The 23,898-nt window shown below is 44.3% G+C and overlaps 1 protein-coding gene across 1 annotated transcript in view; it reads right to left on the bottom strand.

The window, feature by feature from the left end:
• Window positions 1–23,898, bottom strand: part of CDK5 (cyclin dependent kinase 5) — a 650,155-nt gene that overhangs the window by 283,257 nt on the left and 343,000 nt on the right. Inside the window, exon 9 of the mRNA XM_044067607.1 lies at window positions 13,042–13,111. Coding sequence (XP_043923542.1) covers window positions 13,042–13,111 — 70 coding nt within the window. The remainder of the gene's footprint in view (window positions 1–13,041; window positions 13,112–23,898) is intronic.

The following is a 23,898-nucleotide window of genomic DNA, read 5'->3' as shown; positions in this document are numbered from 1 at the left end:
TATTGAGTAAAAACCTTGTCCCCTTTCTTCTGCTGGGGCAAGTTGAATAGCCCTGATGCTTAGAAGAGAGAGAACCTGCTGTTGAGCCTCTGCCCACTGATTTGGGGGTAGGTCTGGCCAACCGTTTGGGGTTGGTAAGGTGTGGAAGTGGAATCTGTATCCTTGGAAAAAAAGAAATTATGTACTCACCATAACGTTCCATCTGAGTAGTTATACTTCATTTTTCTGCAACCTGTGGGTATATGGATCAGTATCGGATCCGAGCCGGCAACTTTTTTCTAGCATCTGCTCCAGGCTCCGAGCTCCTCCCCTTACCCATAGTGCCCTACCATCTCTTATCTTTCCTCAAATCAAGTTTGCTGCAACTAACAATATATTTGCAACTCAAACCAATAACCAACCTGAAAACAGGATAAGGTCCGGGGGATGGAGGGAGGGAATGTTGCAGAAAAATGAAGTATAACTACTCAGATGGAACATTATGGTGAGTATATAACTTCTTTATCTGAAGTAGTTAACTTCATTTTATCTGCAACCTGTGGGACAGAGTCCCCAGCTACTCCAATCCTGGGAGGCCCTTATGGAAGGATATTCCTGAGCACCGCAGAGCCAAAGGATGCTCTACCCCTCGAAATCAGATCCAGTTTGTAATGGGAAATGAAGGTATGTGAAATGGCCCATGTCGATGCTGCACAAATATCGTCCAAAGGTACCCTGGACCAGAAAGCAGCAGAAGTCGCCATGGACCTGGTAGAGTGAGCCTTAACTATACCAGGAGGAGATAAACCTTTTGCTTTGTAGGCATGTGAAATGCAAAGAGTGATCCATCTGGCTAAAGAAACTTTAGAAATAGCTTTTCCCATAAACGCTTAGGAAAAGGAAACAAGCAATTGGTCAGTCTTGCGGAAAGACTTCGTTCTATGAAGATAAAAATGAAGTTGTCTATGAACATCCAACAAATGGAGTTTGTATTCACCTTTATTTTGAAAGTTGGGAAAGAAAACGGGCAGATTAATGGACTGGTTAATGTTTGCTTCAGATGCCACTTTAGGTAAGAAGGAAGGGTTAGTAAGGAGGGAAACCCTAACCTTATGGAAGACCAAATATGGAGGCATGGCAGACCGAGCTTGAAGCTCAGAAACTCTCCTAGCCGATGTGATGGCGACTAGGAAAGCTGTCTTCCAGGACGAAAATTTTAAGTCCACCGAAGCTGCGGGTTCAAAAGGAGGGGCTGCCAATGCCTGTAAAACAAAAGTAAGGTCCCAAGGAGGTACAGAATCCTTGACAGGGTGCCGTAACAGAAACGTACCTTTAAGAAAAGCCTTACACAGCCTAGAGGAGGCTAAGGCCATGCTGTCTTCACCAACGTGAAAACTGGAAATGGCTGCCAATTGTACTTTCACTGTGGAGGAACAAGCTCCTTGCTGAAAGATACCAGACAGGAAGTCCAACACCGCTGGAACAGGGGCTGTAAAGGGATCTATTTCTCTCTGTGAATCCCAAATGGAAAAGCGCTTCCATTTACTGCAATATAGTTTCCTAGTGGAGTCTTTGAGAGAGGCCACCAGAATGGATTTTACCTGGGATTAAAGACCGGGAGTCCTGGCGATTAATGGAACTGGAGCAACCAAGCTGTTAGCTTGAGGCTGCCCAGATCGGGCAGACGTGTCCCCGACGGATGGGAAATTAGATCTGGGCAGGGATCCAGAACCCACGGGGGAGCTAAGAGATGAGACCAAAGGAATGTGAACAAAACCTGATGAGGCCAGAACGGGACAATGAGAATCACTTTGCACCGTAGTCGGCAAGCTTTCAGAAGAAACTTCGAAATGAGAGGTAAAGGTGGATAAGCATACAGAAGCCAGGGGGGGGGGGGGCAAACATGGACTAGAGCATCTCTGGGAACTTCCCCTAGTGAGGGAATCAGAGCAAAGAACTCGCTGCACTTCACATTGGAAGGAGATGCGAAGAGATCACAGCAAGGCTGACCCCATGCCAGGAAAATCTCCTCTGCTACTGAGTGTTTCAGAGAACACTCATAAGGCATCAGATTGGCCTGGCTCAATCTGTCCGCTAAAATGTTGGAGCACCCCGGGATGTGCGTTGCTATCAGACACCGACCGGTGGAAATCGCCCATTCCCACACTCTCATGGCCTCGTGACATAGAGGGTAGGATCTGGTTCCCCCCTGGTTGTTGATAAACCAGACGACCGACATGTTGTCTGACTGAATTGCAATCAATCCGAGGGGGAGGACTGTGTGAAAGGCTTCCAATGCTAAAAGCACTGCCATCATCTCTAGAACATTTATGTGCAAATTGGTCTCTGTCTGGGACCATGTGCCTTGGACTGTCCTTCCCGAACAGTGCCCCCCCCACCCGAGTTGGGAGGCGTCCGTGGTCACTGTGGTTTGGACTGGGGGTGACGCAAATGGGCGTTCTTTTGATATCTCCGGTGAAGTTAACCACCAAAGAAGAGATGTCCTGCAGACGTGACTGATCTTGATCAGAAATTCCATGGGTAGGTCTAGCCAAGACCACTGAACAGCCAGAGTCCATTGAAGAACCCACATGTGAAAGCGCGCATACGGGAGAGTAGATATGGCGGCAGCCATGGAGCCCAGAGCCCGGAGAACCTCACTCACATTTGAAGACTTGGGGTTTGCTATCTGAGCTATGTGGCCCCTGAGATGTAGAATCCTGTCTGGAATTAGGAATACCTTCATCTGCAAAGTGTCTAACCATGCCCTAATGAAGTCTAGAATTTGTACTGGTTGTAAATGGGATTTGTGAACATTGATTGTAATTCCGAGTATGTCTGCTAACCGAATGAAATAATCTTGGGCCAGACACAAGTGATGCTTATTGTGCGCAGCGAAGACCCAGTCATCCAAGTATGGAAACACCTGAATACCCTGAAGCCTCAGGTGAGCCGCTACAACTGCCATTACCTTGGTAAACACCCTAGGGGCTGTGGTGAGACCAAAGGGTAGGGCTCTGAAATGAAAGTGACTGGCTCCCAGCCAGAAGCACAGAAACCTCCAGGAGCTTCTGTGTATTTTGATGTGGTAGTAAGCATCCTGAAGGTCTAACGAGCACATCCAGTCGCACTCTCGGAAATAAGGTAGAATGGACTGCAGAGTGACCATCTGGAATTTCTGTTTTGCTACTGACAGGTTTAATGCTGACAGGTCTAGAATGGGACTGAGGTCCCACATCTTTTTTGGCACCAAAAAGAACCTTGAGTAGACGCCTAATCCGGACTGATCGGGGGGAACTTTTCGATGGCTCGTTTGAGAAGCAGCTTTGAAACCTCTAGAGCTGCAGCCTCCCTGTGAGCGGGTGCAACATCCAGGAGGTGTTTTGTAATATTTGTAGGGGCAATGAAAGGAACAGAGTAACCTCTGGATATTATCTGAAGAACCCAGCGATCTGTCATAATGGACTCCCATGCCGCTGGGTGTAAGGACAATCATCCCCGACTGCCTCCAGAGTAGGACAGTCGGGCAACTCCTCAGGGCTGCTGACCGGGTCTATCAGAGAAGGGTTCCCTAGACCCAAAATTCCTGGGACCCCCTCTACCTCTGGGTCAATGTCGATCCTGCCCCCCTCTGCCACTGGGGGAATAGCTGTCCTGAGAATCCTGGGAAAACTGAGATTTTTGGAACCACATCTTCTTCTGCCCTCTTTGATTCCTAGACAAGGACCGCTGAGGGTTAGAGAAGTGGACTCCGACAGCAGACAAAGTCTTCCAGTCCTTTTCACTCTGGACAAGTGTGTCACGTACTGTCTTCCCAAAGAGGGAAGAACCATCGTAGGGAGTGTTGATAAACAAAGCCTTGAAAGGGTCTGCGAACTGACACAATCTGAGCCAGGCATGACGCCTCACGGCTATGCCTGTCCCAGCCGCTCTAGCTGCTCCTTCCGTGGCATGGGAAAGTAGCCGCATAGATGCATTTCAGACTGACTTCAGAGTAGACATTTTCGCCGAGAACAGCTGTCTGTCCTGCGGCGATAAAGACTCTGGGGGCAACTCAGCGAATTCCGAAGCAAGGTCTCGCTGAAGTCGAATCACATGTGCCAAATAATTCAGCGCACGGATAGAAAAAGCCGCTGAGGAGTATACGCGCTTCCCAAACTTATCCACTGACCTGGACTCCTTGTCTGGAAGGTGGACTAAGGAACTCTCCTGTGCTAGTTCCTTCTTTGTGGCCACTGCGACCAACATTGCATCAACTGGGGCTCCTTTCGACTAGTGTTGTCTATCAGAAGGAGGAGATAAAACCTTGTCAGGACGTTTGAGGATGGGCTCTACAGTGTCGGGCTCCTTACATGCCCTTGTGGTGATGAGGTCCACCAAGGGGTCTGCTGGTGGGGACACCCGGGAAGTAGATGGGCCCGCGCCAAAGGCCTCCAGGACACTGACTCATCCCCAGAAGGTTTTGGGGCTGACCAACCTCCTCTCTGGCGCAGGATTTCCATAATTTCTCCAAATGAGACGTCTTTGGGAGGTGACCTGGGGGAACCTTCTCCTTCATCTAAGTCAGTGGTGAGGGACTCGGAGGAGTCCAAGTGCCTCCTTTTGCACTTGCACTTGCGGTGGGCCCTCTTCAGTGGGACTTTCAGAAAGGGATCCGCAAGCCACAGGGGTTTCCTTGGGGAAAATGACCTGGGGATCCTCTGGTACGGGCTGTCCCTGAGACAGGATGAAGGGAGTCGTTGCCAAATCCAGGGGGGCCTGGGTGGTATCCAAGGGGATGGGCTAGGGTCTCAAACCCTGGGAGAGAACCCTCTTCACCACTTCGAAGGCCAAGGGAGAGGTCCTCCCTGGATCCGAAGCGGGGACCGGAGCCGAAGACAGGGTAGCCTGAGGTCAGAGTGAATGGATCGGGTCTGAAAGGGTCAGAGCCGAAGAATCCATTCCCCCGGGTCCGACTCCCTGTCCGCGGCTCCGAGAGTCACTCGGATCCGAACAAGTCGGATCTGAGGAAGTCAAGGTAACAGCCAGAGTTGAGGTTGGAGGAACTGTCAGCACTGAGCTACCAGCTCTGAAAAACCTCGGATCTAACAGCCCCGAAGCACGGATCGGGGAAGGAGAGATGGGGCGGAAAAGAGGCATGGAGGTCGCCCCTTTAGAGGGAGAGGGACCTGGCAAGACTCCCATCTGAATTTGGGTCTGAAGAAATCTCCACATCATCCTGTCCATATCCATGTCCGATAGGCTCCAAGTCGAACTCGAAGAGGCCACCGACTCGGATCTGGCTGGTCTGCGCAGAGGGGTGGAGGGCCTCAGGTCCGAATGTTCCAACGGCTCCTGTGAGAAAAGCGGTGAACGGAGCCAAGGAGAAACATGCCTCATGGTCTTAGATGGGGGGCTGAGAAAGAGCTCCCTGTCTGAGGATCTCTTACGATGCCTGTCTTTCTTTTTCTCCCTTTCTTCTCTGCGTCTTTCCTTTTCCTTCACTTTTTCTTTATCTTTGTCAGACTTGCTGACTGAAGATCTGTCCTTCGAGGACCCATCGCCAGATGAACAGGGAGGCTGAGTCCCTGTCTGGGGTGGTACACTAGCAACCAAGGCAGAGGCAGAATCCAGCATGGCAACAGGGAGAAGGCCTTTGGTAACTAGCTTGGCCTTATGATCCCTAAGGGCTCTAGGGTTGAAGCCTGAACAGACAGCACACTGAGTGGATAAATGTGCCACACCTAAGCATATCACACACAGAGTGTGACCATCGGCAAGGGAAAGCTTATGGCCACATTCTGTACATTTTTTGAACACAGGCTTTGGCTGGTCAGCCATAGTCCTGCACTCAAAGGTATAAGTACTACCTTCCCAAAAAAAACACACGCACACACGCACACACACACACAGTAGGGGAAGGGCAGGCCTAACTACTACTCTAATACAAAAAAACTTTTTTTTTTTTTTTTTTTTACACTAACGACCAAACGCGTTACTACAGAAGGGGAAGAAGGGTAATCCTAGACAAGCACACCTAGATATAAGCAAAAGTTTCCACTTACTATCCCTTTTTAGCTCAGAGCAAAGTAGACCATGATGCACACTACTAGCGCGGCAAACGAGATCTAAGGGAAGATAGGAAACGGTAGCGCATTATGGGTAAGGGGAGGAGCTCGGAGCTTGGAGCAGATGCTAGAAAAAAGTTGCCAGCTCGGATCCGATACGGATCCGTACACCCACAGGTTGCAGATAAAATGAAGTTACCTACTTCAGATCTATATTTAAAACGCATTTGTCCCGGGTAATGATTTCCCAGTTTTTTGCATGCAGGGCGATCTTTCTCCCTAAGGGAGCAGACAGTTGAGCAGGGCTTGGAAGATTTAAGGTTAAGTCATTGTGACATTTTTCCATAGGGGGTGTCTTATTACTTCCAGCTTTGGAACTGGGAGCCCCCCACTGCTTAGGCCTGTGAGAACCTTGAGACTGTAGCCTAGGTGGTCTGCTGTTCCTGGGTTTGGACTGAGAAGGCGTGAAAGAGACTGGAAAGGACCAATTCTTAGAAGGCCAATGCCTGCTAAATCTAGGAGGCTGTACTTGCAGGAAATATTTAACAGTTTGCATAGATTTAGCTTTTTCCTCCATCTTTTTAAGGACTTCTTCTGCTTTGCTGCCAAACAGGCGGTCTTTGTTTAAGGGAGCATCCAGTAATTTAGCTTTAACATGATCTGGCAAATTTTGCTCCTTAAGCCAAGAATGCCTTCTAAGTACAGACCGAGTGACAGCAGCCCTGCAAGATGCTTCTAAAGAGTCAAAACTACATTGCAAAGTATGTTTATCAACTTGTTCAGCAGAATGCTTTAAATCCTGTAATTCTTTATTTTCAGCAGTCAGGAATCAACATAATTTTCTGTTTAAGTAGTCCCATAATATGCTGCTGATACTTTAACATATGAAACTGGCAGTTTAAGGCCCTAATGCCCAAAGTAGCAGAAGTGTATACCTTCTTACCCCATCTATCCAAGGCCCTGGAATCTCTATCAGAGGGGGTAGAGTTTTTGGCAGTAGTAGCCTTAATGCCTTTAGGTCCTTGGGAAATGGTCTCTGGGTCCACAGTAGGATTCTTGAAGAGGAACTTGTGAGAGACAGGTACTCTGTAATACCTGTCAGACTTCCTGGGAGCTGGAGGTAAAGTGTCGTCTGGGGCCAGGCTAGATTCCAAGAAGGCATCATCTGCAATGTCCAGGATAGGAGGGATAGCTAAAGGTCTGTGTTGAGGGAGGAGTGAGAATTCCCTAAGCCTCTTTTTGGAGTCAGAGTAATCCTGGCTTTCCCAATGGAAATGCTCCCTAAGAGTGTGCAAGGTTTCACCAAAAGAAAAATCTTCTGGAGGGGGAGCAGAGGGAATGGAATCCTCTACATCAGAATCCTCATAGGGGATAAGGGCAAATCCTGGTAATCAGAAGAAAAAGAAATTTCAGAATCCTGTTCAGAAGAATCAGAAGGAAAATCAGTTCTAGGTCTCTTAGAGGATGAAGGCTGGCTTCCCCTAATTAAAGTAACAAGGTCTTCAGCCATTCTTATCATTTGTTTTTTAGGCATATGGGCCTGACCATGTGGTTTGGACATCGGTTTTCTAGGCGTGGGTCGAGTTTTAGGCCTTGAAGAGGAAGATGGTGTCCGTTTGAAATGCAAGTCAGTAGGCCTGAATACACCCTCAGAAGCCGGTGCCTGCACAGCGGCTCCAGACCCATAGAAGGTAGAGAAATCCGCACAGTCCATAGTTGAAGAAGCATTTCGCGGCCTCAGTAGAGGCCTGCAAATTTGAAGTAGCGGGTATCAGGGGCTGCGAAAGCACCTCATTCAGTACCGGCGAACTGGTGACTAGCTTAATGGAAGCATCGTCGGCAACCTTGGACCTATGCGGTCTGTCTCTGTCTTTATCTTTAAGTTTTTTCGGAATGTCGGTAGTCAGATGGCTTACCGAAGCATTTCTGGATAGTTAAACCGTGAACCAAAATAATTTGCTGCAAAAAGAAACCGACGATGAATAGTCAGGGGGTTGAATAAGGCACAAAAACGACAGCGAGAGACATCGTGGTCCGGGCCTAAGCAAGGAATGGAGTACGAATGAAAATCTTTATGAGTTACTTGCTTTCCACAGGTAATACAATTGTTAACTTTTACTGACATCACAGGTAATACAATTGTTAACTTTTACTGACATCGGTTAAGAGCAAGAAAAAGGATTCCTAATGGGGTACTTAGCTTTTTTGAAGACTTCAGTTCAGAAACTTGAAAATGAAAATTTCAGGAGTCAGCCGACCAGCACTTGCGAACTGCTTCTGCTTCGGGCACCGCGCGGCAAGAAAGATTGGGGTAATGACGTCGGCTGCATGTTTTATACCCCTGACAACCTGACTTCATGGAAGAAGAGACAGCATCCGACGCAGGACCCCAAGACTTTGATATTCAGGCCAGCTGAGGGCTACCTGCAGGCGGATAACCCAAATGTAATGAATGCAACAGTGAAACACGAAGAACATGTTGACGTTCTTCTTCTTTATATCCCCTATTCATAAATTCTGTCTCCAACCTATTAAGCATCTTGAAAAATATGATCATGAGTGGTTAATCTAGAGGCCCTTAGCCCTTGTCTCTTAACCACATACTTGTAAATATGTGTGTGTGGGTGGGGTGCACACTATTTCTACGCAGCAGGTTATTTTTCCTGAAATAAGAAAGAACAGTAGTAGTACCCACTGAAAAAAAAAAAAAAAAAAAAAAAGAGTCCCGTTCATGTTTGTGACACCACAGATAAAATATCTTCCACTCCGTAACACACAATTTTTTTACTAGTGGGTATTCTGGCTGCCTGCAAAACCTGAAGCACATCCTCATAAAACCGGTGTCTAAAAGAATCAAAACCCTATCAACCAAATGCAGGGTGAGAAGATGAGAGCAAATGATACTGCCTTTGTCCTGTGTGAGGAGACCCATCCAGTGAGGCAACTTGTGATGACTGCCTCTGACCAAGTGAAAGAGGAGGGGGAAACCAATGTTGTCACGAACAAGATTCTGGGCCTGTCCCACATGATATTGTGCAGGACTCTTAGCAACAATGACAGGGATAAGCATACAGGATTATCCCTTTCCCAGAAAAGGGCATGATGTTCACTTTCCAAGCCAGAAATACTTAGCACTCTGGAACAGAACTTGGGAATTTGTCTGTTAAGAAGGGAGGCAAAAAGATGAACTTGCGGAGTACCTCACTGATGGACAATGTCCAGTAATATCTCTGTAAGAAGCATCCACTAATGAGGATCTGTTTGGAACAAGTTCAGATTGTCTGCCACCAGAGAGTACTCTAACGGAATATAAATCACCTGAACTGTCAAGTGATGGAGGATGGCAAAATCCCAAGTAAAGACAGCCAGTCAGCAAAGAAGGTAAGACTTTGCTGCCCCTCCCTTGCTTATGTACCACAACATGACAGCAGTGTTGTCTGTGAAAAGTCTGAGCGGATATGGAATCCAAAGGCCAGGATAAGACCCCTATGGTCTCTTACTTGCCACAGAGACCAGATCCCCTGGACCTTTTTGTTGTTGCTGTTGTAAGAAGCCCCCCCCCCCCCCAACCCAGGTATGAAGTGCATATAAAGAGCTCGACAGTGGGGGAGGGTACCTAAAAAGTTAGGTTTGGATTCACAGAAGTATGGTAAATCCACCAAAGAAACTCCTTCTGAAGTAAGGCAAAAAAGGAATTGGAAACTCCAGTGGATGACAATGCTGCAGCCAAAGTATCTTGAGGTACTACTGGAAACTTCCTCATGTGGAGTCTGGCCAAAGGAACCACCGGAAAAGTGGAGGCCATGAACTCCAGCACTCATAAAAACACTTTTGCAGATACCACCTGTAACTGAAGAAGAGACTGGAAAAATGAGGTCAAGGAGAAAACTTTGGAAGAAGGAAGTAAAGCCATCATCACTAGGGTCTGATTCCTGCATTCCAGAAAAACATGGTCCTGAGAAGGGATCATAATAGACTTGAGATTGAGATTGAAACTCACACTGCAAAGGGAAGCATGGTAAATTCAAAATCCTGTAGTAGAAGCTGCTAAGAAGGGGCTTGAATAAGATGGTCATCCAGACAGGGAAACATATGAACACCATACAGTCTGCAAAATCTATGACTGGGGTGAGACACTTTGTACAAACCCTTGGTGCTGTAGAAAGATCAAAAGGACATGGTTAACCTGACAGAAAGAAGAACCTGACTGAGGCATGGAGAAGGATGAATGTCAAATACCATCTGAATTGTCTGGGAAAGTTGACGGCTGTCTTCATGAATACTGAGCTGGCTTCTCAGGAAACACTATTTTAGAAAGTCTGTTGCTCTCCAAAGGTGGGTTAAGGTGCCTACACACAAAAGGAGTCTTAGAAAGATAGTTCCTTTGTAATTTATGAATAGAGGAAAAGAAAAAAAGTCAATTTACTTAAAGTCTTGCATAACCTTCCCTTTATCTTGTAAAGTTTTACAGCTCTGAAGCCATAGGGCCAAACAAATGTTGAGTGTCCAAGCACTAGTCCGTTAACTTGAGCCTTGACACCCTCAAGAGTGAGATTGCAGCCTAAGCCAGGAACGCATCCTGATAACTGACCCTGAAGCAGCAGAACCTGGTAAGGAGATGGCAGAGACCTTAGCTTCAAAGTCAGGCATGTTAGCCAGAACACCCCCAAACACAGACAGCAGGGCCAGAACATACATGGTTGTATGGGTTTGCTAATTAATGGTCCTTAAGGCTAAGGACTACTGCACAAGAAGTTCTCAGACTCAGGAACTTTGCAGAACCCATCTGTTTTTTTTAAGAGCAGCAGGCTAAGACTCTAGAGTCAGTGAAGCAGGAGTAAATGTATCAAGAAGGACTTCCAAAACAAGAGGTACGTCAGAAGGCCTTGAACAGTCTATCTGTAAGCGGTCATAATATCTCTTCTAGACCTTAGACATTTGGGAACTCTGCTGCTAAAAATGCTCCATCATAGGTGTCCCCAAAGGAAAGCTCCTCAATAAGGGAATATGGTATCATCTTCATCCGATCCCAGAGCAAGAAGGGAATCGATCTGGTAGGAGTAAGTGAGGGGCTCTTCCCAGAATCTAGACCTTCATATCTTCACCCTCAGAGGAGTCAGAGACCCTAAGTTTCTTAGATGGAGTAAAAGAACAGAAACCAACAGGTGAAGTAACTGACACACTCGGGGGTTGTTAAGGCCATGAGGACCTTAAAAAACCGAGTGAAATCTTCCACTGTTTAGGAGGGTCCTTAGCCACAGGGGCTACATGCCTAGTATTTTGTATTTTCTTTATATGACCCTATGCCCTAACAAGCTTATGGGGGTTTTGAAACCTGTCTAACTTCAATAAGGGAACAAGGTACTTTTTCCCTAACAAGTATCTGTGGAATCCTTCTAGGCCCTTCAGAAACAGCTGTGGCAATCCCTTTTTGTCTTCAGCAGATGTTGGCTCAGCCTCAGCGGACATTTGAATAGCAAGCCTTGTGTTGGCCTTCAACTGTCTCACACCACAAGGAGCAGATATTGTAATCAGATGGTCCTAGGGCTCTGCAGCGTGCCCTATGGAAACATCCTACACATGATGGTCAGCAGATGTCTCTAAGTACAACTTTTTTGACTTTGCTTTAGAACGGATGAACCACTTGGGTGGGGAGATTCAGAAGCCATAGTTTCCTGAGCCAATAGCTTACGGCACTGATTTTCCCAAACACATACACAGAGACGACAGATGGCTGAACAGGATCTTGGGTACAAAGGCCTGGCAAAGAACGCAGTGTGTGTGATAAGTATCTGCACCTAAGCAGAAATGGCACATGTCTGTCTTTATGGGGAATCTGCCTCCCACACTACATTTCCCCTTTCTGGGTGGCATGGAAAACAAAAAGCCAAGCAAAGATAAATCAAGGAAGGGCCCCCCAGTGGGGTACATATGTGCCCTATGCTCAGTAGTTGATACGTGTGAACAACTTAAAGACTTCACGCAAACAGCATTCAGACTGGCGGCAAAGAAGTTCTTGAGGATTTGGCACTCACACATCAGTTATGTACATTACACCTCAGACATAGGACAAAGGTCTGAAGTAGAGGGCTCGGAAGAAACCAAGCCTTTGATTTGCTGGATGGGCATATGGCTTTCCTCAGCAGGATATTTATTTTGTAAGGAATACTGCGACAGTGATAAGCAGGGACATTTTTCTGTTCTTAAATCTAAATCGTTTTATGCATTAGTTTAATGCATCTGGTAAATGTAAAAAGCTGCAATAAAAACTCAAATTTAAAAAAATCTAGTAGGGGGGAAAAAACAAGTTAAAAACTGTCTCAAGTATGATTTTTTCCAAGGCGGCAGTTTTTCAAGGCTAAAACGTTGCTGCATACTGAACCTATTTTTCATTCTAAATTTGCATTTCTTCTTTCTCAGATTTGTACACATCTTTGTACATAGTAGAATTGTTTAAAATTTTGCATCTTCTGGCCTGGGATGTGGTTGAAAAGGGTTTGAGTGACAGTTCATTTCTTACACAACAGACAAACATATAAATGAGAATGAATGAATGAATTTAATAAAGGAAATGGAACCACCCCTTTGACCATACACTTTTTAATACAACTATGTCTATGGTTGGTAGCAGGATGAAGATCTCCTACAGGTAATGCTTCTTGTAGAGGACAGGTGGAGTTCTAGCATGTATGGTTTATATACCGAACATCTCACCCCACCACACTCCCCAAAAAAGCTGTGTTACCTAGACTACAATAAAGACCATATTTGTAAAGCCACAGTTGATAAGAATATTCACCATATAAGTACATAATCAAACAAGTTCAGACAGTCATGCTCTGAAATGTGAACCATCACAGCTACATCTGCAGAGAGAGTCAAGTATATGCCTCCTACCTGAATAGCTTTTCTTTTGAGCTACGTTGAGAAGACAGTCATGCCCACAGTCACGTTTCCAGCAGCAGCACGTTTTGACACACAGACATAATGAAAAAAAGTAACTACAAAAGGATATCGGAAGATTCTCTTCAGCTGATCATCCACGTCATTTCCGGGAAACAACGGCCGCCCAGCATTAGCTAATTCTAGAAAAAAAGATACGCATTATAAATAAATAATCTGCTAAACAATGACCAAGTATCCACTATAATTGCCTGAGTTTTCAATTGTGATTGTAAAGGCCAATATAAACTGGGACCAATGTCCTACACAGAAAACTGTGTAATCCAAACAAACAAATCCAAACTGCAACTCAGGAAACAAATGAAGGCTCAAGGACACAAAGTCTCCAAAGCGAAAAAAAGTAAAAACAGGTTTATTACTTTGCAACTAAACAGTATGATACAAAAATAAATGGTTAACCGCTTTTCATCTTAATTTAGAAGACTTCTTCAGACCTACACCAGTAGCACAAGTGCTCACTTTAATACAGACCACATGGTGGTTTCAGAAAACATTAACCAATGGTATTGCATAAGTAATTAAGCTTGGACACATGACATCAGCAACAAGTCAAATACAAAAACAGCAACAGTTTTCTAAATTAAGACAAAAAGCGCTTAACAGTTTATTTTTGTATCATACTGTTTAGTTGCAAACTAATAAACCTGTTTTTACATTTTTTTGCTTTGGAGACTTTGTGTCCTTCGTTTGTTTCCTGAGTTACACAGAAAACTATCAGTGAGATGCAATTTGCAAACTATGCTCACTTGCAAAACACTACCATCCCTTAGTTTGTAAAAAAATCACGAGGCAGCAGCAAGTTAGTGGTGAGCACATCCCATAATAATAATAGCATTCCAGAACTGCAGGTTACATGTTAGAAGTAGACTCACCAATATAATATGCAACTAAATGGGTGACAACAAACAAAGGAGTCCAACAGGGGTTAGTATTAGGAATCTTTCTATTCAATCTATTTATGTTAAAACCTCCACCGTGATAGGAAATCTGGTCAAGTAAATTTGCTGTAAATTGTAAAGAATGAGTGTCTTTCCCCCATACACTGAACACTGAACTCACAACATATATATATCCTTTTGAGAAACTGCAAGCAACCTCAAAGCTAGGCTATATTTTCTTCTGCTGTGTTGGCTAGTTTACAAGCTATATATTAACTATTCTTTGGCTTTGTAATTTGCCCACTTTGACCATGTCATATAATGGCAATCAGCATTAACATCTTTCACTCAGTACCTCTAAGTCTACACACAAATTCTAATCTGGTGACTCAGTGGTTAACATCACAGCCTTATAGCTACAAAGTCTGTGGTTCAATCATGACCTCCGGTCACTGCTGTGTATAGTTTTGGCTGAAACTCAATCTTTGCCAACCAAACACCATAATACTGGGTGGTTTCAACTACCCTGCCATTAACTGGGAAAACTACTCGAGTACCAACTCCTTTTCCCAACGGTTCTTGGAATTCATAAATTCCAACGCCCTGGATCAACTAATCCATTGTCCCACCAGGGGCTCCAATATCCTAGACCTGGTCATTACCAACATGGGAGATAGATGTTCCACACCAGTGGTCACCCCCTCATTGGTCAGGTCTGACCATAAGCAAATCACCCTTGACATCCACATCCCACCCCCACCCCGCAGTAAGGAAACCTCCTTAAAAAACTTCTCCAAAGCCAACTTCATGCTACTGAAGTCACAAGTGACAAACTTCACAACACCCACACAGACAAGATCTGGAAGTTCGACTGCAGAATCCTACACTAAGGTACTGTACGAGCACATCCACTCGTGCATGAATCATGCCATCCCAAATAGAACCGAGATGCTCTTCTCCAAAAAAAGGAAGCCAATCTGGTGGTCCCCTGCTATAAACAAATTATACAACAGAAGGAAGAAACTGTTGCAGAAAAGAGGAAAACCCCAAGATGCAAAAAACTCCCTCACCAGCCCCAGTAAGAAGCTGAGATCCCTCATAAAATCTTCAAAAGCTAGTTATGAAAATAAAATTGCCAAAGATTCCAAAGACAACAACAAGGCATTTTATAGTTATGTCAAGACTCTAAATGGCAATGCTCAGATCTACTGCTCTGAGCTACAACAGAATGGCATTAAATATACTGATCCCAAGGATATTGCCAGTATCCTGGCAGATCGATTTAGTGCCAACTTCACGCCCCCTCTCACCCCCTAAAGGGCCATTCTCAATACCAAAAGATTGCCAAATTCTGGTAATCACGGCCACACAGTTAGAAACCGCACTCTCCAAAGCTAAGAATACAGCATCCATGGGACCAGATGACATCCCGGGCTGCGTTCTACACGAACTGCAGAATGAACTGGCACCCCACCTAAGCACCATGTTCAGTCATAGCCTCATCTCAGGTTTTGTGCCCAGTGAATGGAGCACAGCGATGGTTATCCCACTCCACAAAGGGGGAGCCACCAAGGACCCCGGGAACTACTGCCCCGTTAGCCTAATGAGCCTGGTCTGCAAGGCCATGGAACGTATCATCATGGAACTTATAAACAAAGACATTGGTAATCTCCAATCTCTGGACCCCACCTAGTTTGGGTTTGTAAAAGGCAGATCATGTCTCCTAAACCTGAGAGACTTCCTTGAAGCAGTTAACAAAGCCGTAGACGAGGGTGAGGTGGTTCACACAGCCTGTCTAAACCCCGCCAAGGCTTTTGACGCCATCCCCCTGTCTTGCATATGGAAATAGAAGAATGCAGGAGGCCATGAACCCCAAAACTTGCAGTATCTGCCTTGCAGATAGTAGGGTTTTTGTGGCCACTTGTTTGAAGTAGGTTGTCAAATAAATTTGTTTCTCTGGCGTGAGGAAAGCCATCTGGGAAGTTGTATTCAAGCTTGCTCCCAGGAAAATGATTTACTGACAGGGTACCAGGTGTGATTTCTTTTCATTTATGGTATACCCCAGACAAATTAGCACCCTTTGTACAAAGGCCAGATGATTCAAAAGTATGTCCTGGCTTTCTGCCTGAATTAAGCAATCATCCAGGTATGGGTATACCTGAATATTTCTTTGCCTGCAAAATGCAATAACTGGGGCTAGGCACTTTGTGAATACCCTAGGTGCAGTAGATAAGCCAAAGGGCAGTGCAGAGAACTGGTAGTGATTGTAGCCTGCTTTGAAGTGTAGGTATCTTCTGCAAGATTCTCTGATTGGGATGTGCAGGTATGCTTCCTTCAAATCGAGTGTTACCATCCAGGCATCTTTTCCTAGCATAGGATGCAACTGGTGAAAAGTCAGCATCTTGAATTTTGGAATCACCAAAAAGGTGTTTAGAGTAGACAGGTCCACAATAGGACACCATGAATTGTCTTTTCTGGGTACCAGGAAAAGTCTTGAGTAGAAACCTTGTCCTTTTTCCTCTTCTGGTACAGTTTGAATAGCCTTTATGTTTAAAAGAGAGCGTATTTGCTTTTGAGCCTCTGCCCACTGATTTGGGGGTAGATCTGGCCAACATTTTGGTGTTGGTAATGCGTGGATGTGAAATCTGTATCCTTGGGACACTATATTTAAAACCCATTTGTCCTGGGTAATGAGTTCCCAGTTTTTGGCCTGCAGACCAATCTTTCCCCCTAAAGGAGCATTCAGTTAAGAAGTGCTTGGAAGTTTTAAAATCAAGTCATTGGGACAGTTTTCCATAGGGGGGAGTCTTACTACTCCCAGATTTGGAAGTGGAAGCACCCCACTGCTTAGTCTTTTGCGTACCCTGGGGCTGAAACATGGGGTTTCTGCTGTGTCTGGGTTTAGATTGAGAAGGCCGAGGGCCAATGCCTACTAAATCTTGGATGCTGAACTTGTAAGAAATCTTTAACAGTTTGCATAGATTTAGCTTTATCTTCCATCTTTTTAAGAACTTCCTCAGCTTTGTTGCCAAAGAGGCGGTCCTGATTTAAGGGAGCATCCAACAGTTTAGCTTTAACATGATCAGGCAAAGATTGCTCCTTAAGCCAAGCATGCCTTCTGAGTACAGATCCAGTGACAGCGGCCCTGCAAGAGGTCTCTAAAGAATCAACCCAACATTGCAAAGTATGTTTTCCAACCTGTTCAGCAGAATGCATTAAATCCTCTAATTCTTTATTTTCAGCACAGTCAGGAATCAACATCATTTTCTGTTTAAGCAAACCAATAATATGTTGTTGATACTTTAACATATGAAACTGACAGTTTAAGGCCCTAATGGCCAAGGTTGCAGAAGTGTAAACCTTCTTACCCCATCTATCCAGCACCCTGGAGTCTCTATCAGAAGGGGTAGGGGTTTTGGCAGTAGAAGCCTTAATGCCCTTGGGTCCCTGTGAAATAGTCTCTGGATCCGCAATAGGATTTTTAAAAAGGAACTTGTGAGACTCAGGAAACCTGTAATATCTGTCAGGTTTTCTGGCAGCAGGAGTCAAAGAATCAGGGGCCAAACTAGATTCCAAAAAGGCATCATCAACAGTGTCTACTACAGGAGGTATAGCTAAAGGCCTATGCTGAGGCAAGAGTAAGAAATCCCTAAGCCTCTTTTTTGAATCAGAAAAATCCTGGCTTTCCCAGTGGAAATGCTCCCTTAGAGTGTGCAAGGTTTCACCAAATGAAAAATCCTCTGGAGGGGAAGCAGAGGGAATAGAGTCCTCTGCATCAGAATCCTCATAAGAAGATAAGGGTAAATCCAGATCATCAGAAGAATCAGAAAAATCCAAATCCTGGTCAGATGATTCATAAACAAATTCAGTCCTAGGTCTCTTAGAAGAGGGTGGCTGGCTTCCCCTGATTAAAGTTATAAGATCTTCAGCCATTCTTATAATTTGTGTTTTTGGCACAGAGGCCTGAGCATGCAGACTGGGCGTCGAGTTTCTAGGCATGGTTCGAGGTTTAGGCCTTAAAGAAGAAGGAGGCGTCAGTTTAATATGCAAGTTCGTAGGCCTAAATACACCCTCAGAATCCGTTGTCTGCACAGTGGCTCTGAACCTATCCAAGGTAGAGACATCCACAGGTTCCACAGTCGAAGCATCTCGCGGCATACCGGACTCCGAATGGGTCTCAGTAGAGGCCTGCGAATCAGAAGTAGTGGGTATCAGGGGCTGCGAAAGCGCCTCACTGAGTACTCGGCAGCTTTAGACCTAGGCGGCCTGTCTCTGTCTTTATCTTTGCATTTTTTTCAGAATTCTGGTAGTCGGATGGCTTACCGACAACATTTCTGGATAACTAAACCGAGAACTGAAATATTTAGAGGTGAAAATATACCGACAACGGATAGTGCATTGATTAAATAAGGCACAAAACTGATAGCAAGGTACGTCGTGGTCAGGGCCTAGACAAGGAATAAAGTATGAATGAAAATCTTTGTGAGGTATTTGCTTTCCACAAGAAATGCAATTATTAACTTTTACTGACATCGGTAAGGAGCAAGAAAAAGTTTCCCCAACGGGGTACTTAGCTTTTAGTTGAAGACTTCGGTTTTGAAACTCGAAAACCAAAATTTCAGGAGTCGGCTGACCAGCACTTGCGAACTGCTTCTGCTTCGGGCACCACACGGCAAGAAAGACTGATGTAATGGCATCGGCTGCATGTTTTATACCTCTGACGACCTGACGTCATGGAAGAAGGGACAGCAACCGATGCAGGACCCAAGACTTTGTTAATTAGGCCGACTGAGGGCTACTGCAAGCAGATAACCCAAATGTGATGAATGCAACAGTGAAACATGAACATCAACCCACAACAGGCCCACAATATCCAAAGAGGAATAAATTATAACTGATCAATAATGGAGAAAGTGATGATAAAAATAAACCTGATCTTCAGACTGGTTGGAGACAGACACAACTCGACATCTGACAGCAAAAATTTGACATAATAAATACATTCATGAGGGAATAAGGATTTTATAACAACTGACAATTCACTGTCCACAGAAGCTGAACCAAGGCAAGCCAAGTCACTCTGAAAATCATTGTTGCTATGCCCCCAAAATGATGCAAACCTCCAGGCACCTATGCATCTTCAAACAGGATGCCAAAATGTCTTCTTAGGCCTTCTAGTTCAAAAAGAAAGACCAGTATTGAAGCCCACAGAGGTCTGCCCTGGTAAAAGGCCTTTGCATGAGTGCAAAAGCTATCATATCTCAATTCTATGTTAATTCACAAGGACTGTAACCAAAGTGCGTCCCAATATAGGACCTCTTCAGGGAGTCTCATAAGCAGTTCAACAACAGCCAGCTGTCTTAGAATGGGAATACCAGGATAACTTTCTTCTGCACAGCCACTGTGAACACAGCCAAGACAAAGGTGAAGATTTGTATGACAGACAACAGACTAAAGGAAAGGAGATCCCACTGCAAAGTTTAGAACTTTCCGGTGCAATTTCCAAATGTGAAACAACAAACATACATTGATTTTCTTTGGCAACAACATCCAGACAACTCACCCCCCCCCCCTTCAAATGGAGGAGTAGCATTATGGACTGGAGGGTCATCATTCAAAATCTGGTGTACCAGATATATTTGTTGAAGGTATTGAGATAAAAAATGGGACAAACCTATCACATCACATTCACAATGACAGAGAGGTGGGACTATGGGAATAAAATCTATTTTTTTCCACAGTGGTAAGAACCACCTTTATCACTCCTGCCCCTTGGAAGTAAAGACTTGAAATGCTCTAAAATCTTGACTAAGATGAAATGGTCCTTAGAGAAGCCTCTGATGGGGAGGGACAGCACAAAGCAGCTCTAAGACATAGTCTCATTTCAGCCATGTTCCAAGACCTACTTATTGGCGCTGAAAGTCCTCTTAAGTGGGAAAACTTGAATAAACAGCCTTCCATGAGTACTTCTGATCAACAGTCAGGACTGCAGCAGTGCTCCTTACAAAGCCTGCCTCCAGGGAGACTTAGGATGAGTCTCACAGATGCTAAAGCTGTCGAGCAGTCTCTTCTGCTTGCAAAGAGATCTCTTCCTCTTGTGGCCTGAGCTGGTCTAGGAGAGGAAGAAGATGAAGATGAAGAGGGGACTGCATACTGTTTTCCAAAGTACAAAAGGCATTTTTTCCACTTCTGGTACTTCTTAATGATTTTCCAAAAAAGGTTACTAAAAAGCGGACCCCATTCTCCAAGTACAATGGGTATAAAATGATTTGGAAGAATTCATTTAACAAAGAGGGAATTAGCTATGTCATCCAGCATGAGCATGGCTTTATGGTTGTATCCTAACTACTGCTTTAGAACAGTCAAAGCCCAGGTAAACTATATGAAACCCACATGAAGAAAGCAGAGTAAGGATCTTCTTCAGAGATTCCTTAACAGCCAAATTAGACAACTCTCACAGTTTTGCCCACGCCAGATCCAGCAAGGATGGTAGGGATAAATGAGAAAGTTAAACACAGCAGAGATGGGGAAAAATCAAAAGCTTTGCACTCGTTGTTGAAGAGTTTGTGGCAAGGTGCTCAAATCTTTTTCCCCTTGCAAAGCAGAAGAAACATAGTAATCTGCCTTAGACTGCATAAAAATGCTACCCATTTGGAGTTTGCAGCAGACATCTGCCTTTTTAGAAACCAAGTACTAGACAACTTCCAGCTACAAATGCAGCTTCTTTAAGGGCAGGCTACAAAGATGGGATGGCCAAAGGCCCCTTTCTTTCCTAAAGTAACAAGTAATTTGCTACAGTTTAAAAAACAGATTTTTTTTAATAAAGTCACAGTGCTGTAGCTCTGTATGCTGGATATAAACTGTAGCAAATGCTTGCTACATTTGTGGCAAGCAATTAGCTACAGTTTAGAACATTTTTTATGTAAAGGTAAATCCTGACTGCTGTAGCACTCCATGCAAGTAATAAAGATTTTTTTTAGTAAAATAATGACAAGGAGGAGGGTCAGAAGCTGGGCACAGAAATGGGACCTCACTGGTTGGTGCAGGGGGGGGGGGCAGTATTGTGTGTCTGGCTACCTGGTTGGTGGTATGACAGTATAAGGAGCTGCCTTTTTTATTATTTTTATTTTGCTCTTCACCTGAAGAGCTAGAGAGCTGGGGTAGAGGGGGGTTGGCATAACACAGGTATCTCACAGAACTAATTATTTTGTTTGTTTTGTTTTTTTGCTGGTTATACCACTTAAACATGCCCTGAAACTATGCAGCAGAATTACTAATATAGCCTTAAAGACCTTAGCAGACTGTTAAAAAAAGAATTCAAAACTGGATCAAAAATGAAAACATATCTTTCTCTGTGTAATGGAACTATTATAATGCAACAGTAATTTTGAAAGATCACAACAAACAGTAGCTTTGGAATTCTTAAACCCTTAGCTCTGAGCTGAATGGCCTGGAACTATCTTAATGCAAAGACTAGTCAAAAACTAGCCAGACATACACTCAGTACATAAGAATGAAACTAGGGTTTAATACCAACAGTTAAATCACTTAAACAGCAAAATGCAATGCAACTATGAGCTAGAATTATTAGTATAAGCTTAAAGACCTTGGCTACAGCAGGTATACACTGCTAAAATGAATTTAAAATCAGATCAATAAATGAAAATTTTTTTTTCATTATATAATAAAACTATATATAAATATGTAGACATAGACACCTAAATACACACCTCTGCAAATTGTCTTCAACTAGAACGATAAAATCTACACTTTGACAAAGCAGTGCTTTACATTCTGAAGCCTTCAAATGCAAAACTTCAACCAATAAGGATTTGATGATTTCAGTTTCAAAGTGTCTATGTGCCCTTGTGCTGGCTACCCTCTAACCCTGCAGTATAAAGGTAGGCCTGGAGTGCTTCTGTTCACTTGCTCCATTCCCTCAAATGTTGACACAGACACTGTGCAGGTCCTGAGAAGTGTTCTACTGACTACAGACATGCTTATAAGACTTGCATTTTTTAAAACACCTTTATTGAATTATCACTCAAGACATATGCAAACATGTACTTGCACAGAAAAAAACAAACCATGTTACTATGTTCACAGATAGAAACATTTTGCATCACACACATTCTTTTATACAATTATCAATCCAATATTACATAAACTGTTCAATTCCTACCCTCCCCCTTAAACCTCACTCCTCCTCCAAACCATTAATTCGGTACTCTGTCTCATCAGGTGGGTGACCAACTGGCTCACTGACAGGACCCTCAAAGTCAAAATAGGTGCCTCCACCTCCGATAGCAGACCTGTCACTAGTGGAGTTCCCCAGGAATCTGTCCTGGGACCCCTACAGTTGGGCATCTACTTCTCAGAGCTCCAGGTAAAGACAAAAGGCCTGTGGCTGACCAAGTTTGTGGATGACTAAGTCGAATGCTGTCATTGACGCCCCAAAATGATGTTAACACACTGCAAGAGGGTCACACAGCAACTGACTGTTGCCAAAGTCATGGCCTCAAGCCAAATGCAAAATAAATGCATCATCATACCATTCATCAAAAACATGGGCCCTACTGATTACCACATCAACGGCAACCCCCTAAGCACAAAATCTGTGGTGAGAGACCTGGGCACTCAGGTCGATAACCTCACATTCGACCATCACGTAGTGGTTAGAAAAGCCTTTTACATGGTTCATCTCATAAGTAAAAGAATCACATCCAGAAAAAAAGAAGGCTATTAACTCTCTATACTCCACTCTTATTTGATTAATAATGAAGTATAACGCCCTGTTTGGTATGTACCCCTCCAAACATCTGCACCAACTGGAAGGGCCACTGAAATACCTCAAAAACAGAATCCATGGCCTCCAACACCTGTCCTATGTGGAGAGGCTCAAATCACTATCTCTCTTTTCGGTACTGTACAGCTTGCTCAGGGTGATATGTCTCTCACCTACAAGGCAATATCAGACCCTGTCCTACAAGAGATGCTCCATATCTGTAAGTCTAACTCCTTACGCATTACCCACTCGTAAGGCCTGACTCTGACATGCGACATCAACAAAACCTGCTGGAGAGAGAGAGAGGTTTGTCTCCCAGAGGTTGCCCCATCTCTGGAATAGACTTCCCATACATGTCAAACAGAGCACCTCACTGACCCTCTTCAAACACAACCTTGAGGAGTGGATGGGAAACCACAAATCTGTCCCAGGGGTTCCACCTGTGTCCCTCATTGGCAGGGCCGACAGGTGCTGACTGAGGTTTCTTTTTGGGGATAAACTCCTGGCTAGGCTTGTAAGGGCCCCAGGGCCATTAGCCTTGTAACCTTCTATAATACTATGTATTATTCCCACAAGTTAAATTTTTTCTATGTAATTTGCTCCTTCCCTTTTCTAAAGGTCACACTTCCAGTTCTTTTGTCTCTTACAATACTCACTACTTCAAATACAGTTTGTTTAAACTTTAATTTCCATTTTCTAATAATTACTTTTTTGGTTACCACCAGAATTAGACTTAATAAGGCCTTACTATGTCTAGGCAATTCAGATCCTGTATCCCACCTCAAAAAAATAATTTCCTTAGTTATACCCATTTGTTCATTGAATATCTCTGACAGAGTACTCTAAGGAATTATTAAGATCTGCCAAATCATTACACTCCCAAATCATTACACTCCCAAAACATATGTTCCCAGTTGGCAAGACTTGCATAAACAAGGGAGTAGGAAGTACGGGACTGAGGTATCTTCCTGATCCTGTGCAATGTCAACCCAGCATGCATCAACTTCTGGCATGCACAGCTGGCATAATGGTTACGGTCTTCGCCTCTCATGTACAAAGTACAAGATTTGATACTGACCTCTGGTCAATGGCTGCATGGCGTTTGAGTGTTCTCCCTGTGCCTCTGTGGAACTCTTCCCACCTCAAACTCACCCAAAAACTGAATGGAGTTGTGAGGACCACCACAGACTCTAGGTGGTGCCTGTTGGGGAAAGAGTTATACAGACCATTCTTTTCAGACATCTAC

Source organism: Protopterus annectens, chromosome 3.part1 (assembly GCF_019279795.1).
Source record: "Protopterus annectens isolate FY-2018-M chromosome 3.part1, PAN1.0, whole genome shotgun sequence".
Lineage (NCBI taxonomy): Eukaryota > Metazoa > Chordata > Ceratodontiformes > Protopteridae > Protopterus > Protopterus annectens.
The sequence above is the reverse complement of the archived record's forward strand: the minus strand, read 5'-3'. Positions and strand labels throughout refer to the sequence as shown.